Here is a 7,691-nt window from a genome sequence, read left to right as displayed (position 1 = left end):
TAACAAAGTCTACAGCTATCGTCTCCAGTAATACCTAGATTCAATAAATGTTTTTTAACTCCGCAGTGTCCAGTTAGAAAACCTGTGACAAGTCGGATGCCACTTCTGTTCAGCATAAGTAGCTCCCTAGTTCTGGCTTTTGATCGAAACGGCATGGATTCTTTTGCTTGTCTGCAGGTAATTGTATTATCCCAATCATTCTGAGCTGCTTTTTCCAACCATTCATTAGTTTTAAGTTTGAAAAAGCTCCACGAAGGACCGCAGAATGGTTGTGGCCCAATATAGTATGAGGCCGCCCCTTTTCTCGCTAGTTCATCTGCTTTTTCGTTTCCCTCAAAACCGCTGTGCCCTGGAATCCATATTAAGTAGACTCTGTTCTTTTCAGCAAGGTCTTTGAGAAGTAGAAGGCATTCCCACACTATTTTTGAGGTTACTCGAGGTGAGCGTAGTGCCAGGAGTGCCGATTTACTGTCAGAAAAGATATATATGTTTTTTCCCGTGACGGGTTTACCTTTATATACCCTGAGACATAATTCAATTGCGTGTACTTCAGCCTGAAAAACTGAGTTTTCTTTACTCATACTCGCAAATATTTCCTCTTTAGGTCTTACTCCATATACTCCCGCCCCCACTCCTTCCATCGTTTTGGAGCCATCCGTGTACCACAGATGGTAGTCTCCAGCGAATGGAGGTATGTTCCGTTCCCATTCATTTCTGTCTGGTATTAGTATTAGGAACTTTTGGTGAAAGTTGAATTTAGGTAAGCAAATGTCAGATATGGTGATATTTAGTCCTTCCTCTCTTTGCATTTCCCTACCTAACAGGGAGTTATCGAGTAGTCTTGTTGATTGATTGCTAGTCAACTGTAGCTTGGCCATAAAAGTCATTGCTTCCTTTTTGACTAGTAGGTGAAGTGGGGGGAGCCCCAATGCAACTTCTAGGGCTGCTGTCGGGGTAGTTCTCATCGCTCCACTTGTCATTATGCAGGCTAATCTCTGCAGCTTGCGAAGTTTATCTATTACAGTCTTCTGTTGTGCTTTTTTGTACCAGATAGCTGACCCATAAGTTACAATTGGTCTGGCAATAGATGTGTACATCCAAAGGCTGAGTTTTGGATTAAGGCCCCAGTGCTTACCAATGAGGTTTCTGCTGGTCCATAATGCCTCTCTGGCTCTTCGTATAACATTGTCTACATGAAAATTCCACGTCAACTTCTCATCTAGAATCATTCCCAGGTATTTTACTTGGGTAACGGATGATAGCTCTTCTCCATTTAGGAATGGTAATTGGAAAGTACTCTCTTCCTTTTCTTTGTGAAGACTACCAGACTTGTTTTCTTAGGATTTACATTTAATCCTACTTCACTGCACCATCTACTAACGATGTTCAGGGCTTGTTGAAGTCGATATGAGATCATGTCTTCATATTTACCCCTGACAAGTATGACTATATCGTCAGCATAGCCTTGTGCCTCGAAATGTTTGGCACTGAGTCGATGCAAGAGCTCGTCTACTGCAATTGACCACAGGAGTGGGGATAATACACCCCCTTGTGGGCATCCTTTTACAGTATGTGCTTTTATTTCGGCATTGCCGAGAGTGGATTTAACCATTCTATTTCTTAGTACATTGCTTATCCATGCGCGTGTCGTATCATCTACTCCTCTGTCATGGAGGCATCTTTCGATATGTGAGTGATCAGTATTATCAAACGCTCCCTCAATATCAAGAAAGCATCCCACCGCATATTCTTTGCAATCTACAGACTCCTGTATTTTATTAGTAAGACTGAGTAATGCATGTGTGGTGGATTTATTTTGTTGGTAGGCGTATTGGTTGGCGTGGAGTGGATTTATAGATAAATACTCTTCCCTTATATGCCTTTCCACTATCTTCTCCATAGTTTTTAAAAGAAATGTAGTCAAACTTATAGGCCTATGGGATTTAGGAAGTTCGCTAGGTTTACCTCCTCCTTTAGGTATGTATTTGACAATTGCTTCCTTCCAATTAGTGGGAATGATTCCCATCGCCAGCCCAGCTCTAAAGATATTAATGAGGTAGGGCATAAGGTCAGTTAGTCCCTTTTGTAGGAGTGCTGGAAATATTCCGTCTGCTCCAGGTGCTTTGAAAGGAGAAAATGAGTTGATCGCCCATTTAATTTTATCTTCAGTGAAGATTTTACGAGCAATCTTCCAGTCATTGTTTCTGGGCCTTTTGGTCACCAGGGAACTAAGCTGGGAGATTGATTCGTCGTAAATTGTAGATCCCGGAAAGTGTACTTCTGTTAGAAGTATAAGTGACTCTTTGCAGTCATTGGTATAAAGACCATCGGGTCGTTTTAGAAGCCCAATGGGATTACTGTGGCTTTTCGAGATAACCCTGTGGATTTTTGCGCTATTGCTTAAGTTTTGAATCTCTGAGCAAAAGCCTCTCCATGATTCGCTTTTTGCCCTTCTAATTTCTTTATTGTAGGCGGTGAGGGCATTTTTATAATTGTCCCATTCACCGTTGGTTTTTGCCTTGTTGAAGAGTCTCTTTAAGGAGGATACAACTGTTCTTGGTGAATCCATGCAGATGTCGATGAATCGATTTTTTAGTCTTGAACGTCGGCTGTTGAAGAATTCTGAACTAAAGAAGATGTACGTTGACTTCATGCGAGAGTACGAACATCTCGGCCACATGGAAAAAATCAATCAGGATGATATAATGCATCCACATTACATTTTGCCACATCATTGTGTAATCAAGGCAGATAGTACTACAACAAAGCTTCGAGTGGTGTTTGATGCATCTGCAAGAACATCAACCGGAGTCTCACTCAATGATATCATGCATAATGGTCCAGTCGTGCAAAACGAACTCTCATCCATTTTACTGCGTTTCAGGAAACCATGCTTCGTTTTTACAACAGATATTGAAAAGATGTATCGGCAGATACTAATTGATCCACGAGATGAATATCTTCAAATCATTATCTAGCGAGAGTCACCAGAAGAAAACTTGTGCTATTACAAATTAAAAACGGTAACGTATGGCACAAGAGCAGCGCCGTATCTGGCAACTAAGTGTCTACAAACCCTGGCCAGAGAGCATGCCGTTAAATTTCCGCTTGGTTCCGCTACACTCAGCAAGGATTTTTATGTCGATGACGGTTTAAGTGGCTCAGACAGTCTCATGGAGGCAATTGCAACAAAGGATCAACTTATTAAAATATTGGCGACAGCTGGTTTCAAACCTCGCAAGTGGTGCGCAAATCATTCCCAATTACTTCAAGGACTCGCTCCAGAAGATCAAGAAGTGGATCTCGATGTCAGCAGTGAGTCACATAAGACAGTAAAAACTTTAGGCCTTATCTGGCTACCAAAATCTGATGAATTTTCAATAAAAACTAACGGACCTACACACAGCAAAATAACAAAGAGGACCGTAAGTTCTGAGTCGGCGCACATTTTTGATCCACTTGAATTAATGGCTCCCGTAGTAGTGAAGGCGAAAATATTTGTTTAAAAATTGTGGCAGTTAAAACTTTCGTGGGATGAAGCTCTGCCTGCTGAAATGCATACTCAATGGACCCATTTTCGTCAGAGCTTATGTGAAATAAACAATGTGAAGATTCCACGACATATATTTCATCATAAACAACCAAGGAATACTCAGATTCATGTATTTACTGATGCCTCCGAAAGGGCCTATGGAGCTGCCATTTACATCAGAGCCGAAATGACTGATCGAACTATCTCAGTTCAGTTACTTTGTTCAAAATCACGCGTCGCTCCACTAAAAACGCAGACAATACCAAGATTTGAGTTATGTGCGGCTTTACTAGGAGCACAATTGGTAGTAAAGGTAAGAAAGGATTTGGAATATGAACATCATCCGATATATATGTTGACTGATTCTGAGATAACATTGCATTGGATCAATTCAGAACCATCAACATTCCAAACTTTCGTTGCTCATCGTATCAGTAAGATTCGGCAATTAACACTAAAGGAACAGTGGAGGCATGTCAATACTAAACAAAACCCAGCTGATTTATTATCCAGAGGTGTAGATCCAATTTACATTCAGAAGAATGCAATGTGGTTTTATGGGCCACTTTTCCTTCATGGAAATCAAGAATGCTGGCCCCAACCATTTCGTCAGGAATTGATAACATCCGACCATATACAAGCGGAAGTCAAAAGAAAGGTACATGTGCTTACAATTTCACATGATGATGAACTAATCAAAATGATTTATACGATAAGGCATGGAAACTCATTCATAAGGTTGCAACGAATTCTTGGCTATGTGTTGAGATTCATCAAAGGGTTACGTAATAAGAGCAAGCACAGCGACATCAATTTGACACCATTAGAACTGGATGAGTCATTACTCATAATTATAAAAGCCATACAGCTAAGTGATTTCAATGAAGAACGACATCAACTCTTAAAGAAAAGGGATCTGAAGGGAAGCAGTAGTCTCCACGGACTTTCTCCATTTATCGATGATAGTGGCGTCATCAGGGTTGGAGGTCGATTGACGTCATCACATCTTACCTACGATGCCAAACACCCCATGCTACTGCCATATAACGATCCAATAGCTAAGCTCATAATGAAACATTTACATGAGAAGGGACTTCACTGCGGACCGCAAACATTATTAGCCCAGTGCAGGCAGCGATTTTGGCCAATAAAAGGCAAGATTATGGCTCGATCCATTGTGCAACATTGTGTACAATGCACTCGAGTACGCCCACACATGTTCAAACAAATCCTGGGCAATCTACCAGCTGACAGAGTCCAAGCTCAAAGACCTTTTTTCAACGCAGGTGTGGACTTCTGTGGTCCCATATGGATACACCACAAAATTAGAGGCAAAAGACCATGCAAAGCGTACATCGCAGTGTTTTGCTGCTTCTCCACGAAGGCAGTACATTTGGAAGTTGTTAGTGATCTCACCACAGATGCATTCTTAGGCGCTTTGAACCGGTTTACGTCAAGAAGAGGTCGATGTCAGAACTTATATTGTGACAACGCGACTAATTTTGTGGGCGCTAAAAATCAAATGAACGAGTTAGCTGAAAGCATTCACAGCACAAATGCTCAAAACAACATAATAAGATCCTGTTCAGCTCAAGGAATTGTTTTTCATTTTATACCTCCGAGAGCACCACATTTCGGAGGATTATGGGAAGCTGCTGTCAAATCAGCTAAATATCTATTGGTGCGAACTATTGGCAACGTGTCACTCACTTACGAGGAATTGGAAACAGTGGTAACCCAAATTGAAAGTATGCTAAACTCCAGACCAATAGCACCGTTGTCATCAGATCCAAATGACCCGGCTGCCCTCACACCAGGACACTTCTTAATAGGAGAACCGCTAACAGCCCTTCAAAGTAGGTCAGAAACTACAACCAAACAATCGCTTTTAACCAGGTGGAAGCTGGTGAATCATCTAAAAAACGAGTTCTGGTCAAGATGGTCAAAGGAATATCTTAATGAGCTACAGTCTGGCACTAAATGGAAGGACCAATCACGTGACGTCAAAGAAGGAATGCTGGTAATCATTCAAGAAGACAACGCTCCTCCGCTTCAATGGCCTCTGGGCAGAATCATCAAATGCTATTCCGGTAATGATGGAAAAACCAGAGTTGTAGATGTCAAAACGAAAAACGGGATTTGGAAGCGTCCAATACATCGGCTAGCACCATTATTGTCGGAAGATTGTTCAACCCCCATGATGCAACTTGATAGATGTGATGAAGAAAGGCCTAAAAAACGAGCAAAACTCAACATCAACTTGCTAGCCATTGCATTGCTGGTACTATTATGGATACCACTGATATCAGGGTTAGGTATCACGATAAAATCATTTAATAACACACCAGGCATTCATTTCGAACACAAAGGAGTCATCAAAAGATCACAAGCAGAATGGAAAATCATAGCATATTATGACTTAAGTCCATTGCAGCAGGAGTTTGAATTTATTGAAAATGGAACCGAATCCTTAGCGAACGTGTGTAAGTTGATGAATGGATATAATCACTGCTGGACGTTAGTTGAACAGTTCAAGGCAGCGAGAAATTAATTGTTATCTGCAAACATAATGCAGATCAACAAAAGAAAGAAGAGAGGCGCAATTGATTTAGTGGGTAACATTGCGAATGCAGTATTCGGCGTTTTGGATTCAGAATACGCTAAAAATATGGCGCAGACGATTCAACAACTAAAAAATGACGACAAACATTTGCTTAACCTTTTAAAAAACCAAACTTCAATTTTAGATTCTACTCTAAATATCATGAAACGAAATCAGCAGCAGTATCAAACAACCTTTGAATTAACAGTCGAGCGATTGAACGATGTAAAGGCAAAAATGTTAGAAGAGGACAAGGAAATTTATAATTTAAAACTCCACCAATTTTTCACTGCGATTTCAACTCAACTACTAAGTGTAACAACAAGTATTCAATTTTACGAATCAGCAATTTTAGGAGTGTTGACCGACACAAATCATGGAAAAATCAGTCCACTTCTCCTGACTCCAAAGCAACTCATGAATGAGGTTACTACAATGAGGGAACATCTCAGGTCAACAATGCAGTTGCCGGTTAACATGAGCAACATTTCTGAGCTATATTCTCGTATGACAGTCAGCAGCGGTTTATTTGATACCAAAATGTTGTTTCAAATAACTCTACCACTAATCAATGATCAGTCCTTTGATTTATTCGTTGTTATTCCCGTTCCAGGGATCATAAACGGAGAATACGTGACAATCACACCATGCACGTCTATGATGGCATTCAATACTCATAGGAATGGATACTTTCCGATTTCAGAAATACAGTTGGCACAATGTGTGTCTTCAAAAAATGATATCTTCATCTGTTCAGATACGCAAGAAATATATTCTCTTGAATCAGGCAAGTGCACTTGCGAAGTAAATCTATTTAATAATAGTACATCATCTTGCACTTGGCAAAGTTTCACAAGTAATACCTTATGGATCCAGTCTGTTGCACAAAATCAATGGATGTTCGTCGCAAGAAACCCTGTAAAGCTAAACTCAGTATGTGACAATGAGCATTCTCAGGTGATACAGGTTTACTTGAGCTCCCACCAGGGTGCATACTCTCACATCATACGGCAACAATAACCAGCCATTACACAATGACTACTCGCTTAAAATATTCCCACACAAGCTTCCATTCAAGCCCAATAGGGACAGCGATTCCTCGGCAATCATCTCTAAAGTTGAAAAACATCAGCATGGAGACAGCTAATGATGAAATAAGTAGTTTGAAGGCATCTTTAAATATGATAAGGTCTCAGGAAGAACTGCCGAACAATACACTTTCGCAGCACCAACACCATTTCATTGTGGAATATATGGCACTTGGTCTCAGCGTGCTCATATTCTGCAGCATAATCGGTCGATATTTATTCCGAAGAAATACACACCGTCACAGGATTGGTACACCCCACCCACAACCACGAAGACGAGTTCAAGAGCAACATGCAATGTCCGAGTTCGAAGTAGCAGAATAGGATTGACTAGCGTCAATCGGGGGCAGAATGTCCAATTTGGACATAATAATGATCAGCCTAAATCTTGTATTTTAAATAATATATTTTAAATTATATATTTCATATTAATAATATTCTATTATTTTTGTTTTGTTGTCAAAGCAAA

At 40.4% G+C, this 7,691-nt stretch overlaps 1 protein-coding gene across 1 annotated transcript; it reads left to right on the top strand.

Moving 5' to 3' along the window:
* The first annotated feature begins 6,101 nt into the window (after window positions 1-6,101).
* LOC119663179 lies at window positions 6,102-7,154 on the top strand. Its single transcript, XM_038072835.1, has one exon. It carries the CDS (start codon window positions 6,102-6,104, stop codon window positions 7,152-7,154), a length of 1,053 nt encoding a protein of 350 aa, XP_037928763.1.
* The last annotated feature ends 537 nt before the right edge of the window (window positions 7,155-7,691 follow it).

The sequence above is a fragment of the Teleopsis dalmanni genome, unplaced genomic scaffold (genome assembly GCF_002237135.1).
Source record: "Teleopsis dalmanni isolate 2A unplaced genomic scaffold, ASM223713v2 unscaffolded_contig_0191, whole genome shotgun sequence".
NCBI classification, from domain to species: Eukaryota; Metazoa; Arthropoda; class Insecta; order Diptera; family Diopsidae; genus Teleopsis; species Teleopsis dalmanni.
This window is presented reverse-complemented; position numbering and strand designations above follow the sequence as displayed.

Coding starts and splice junctions, on each gene's coding strand:
- LOC119663179 (XM_038072835.1), top strand. CDS start 6,102: ATGCAGATCAACAAAAGAAAGAAGAGAGGCGCAATTGATTTAGTGGGT.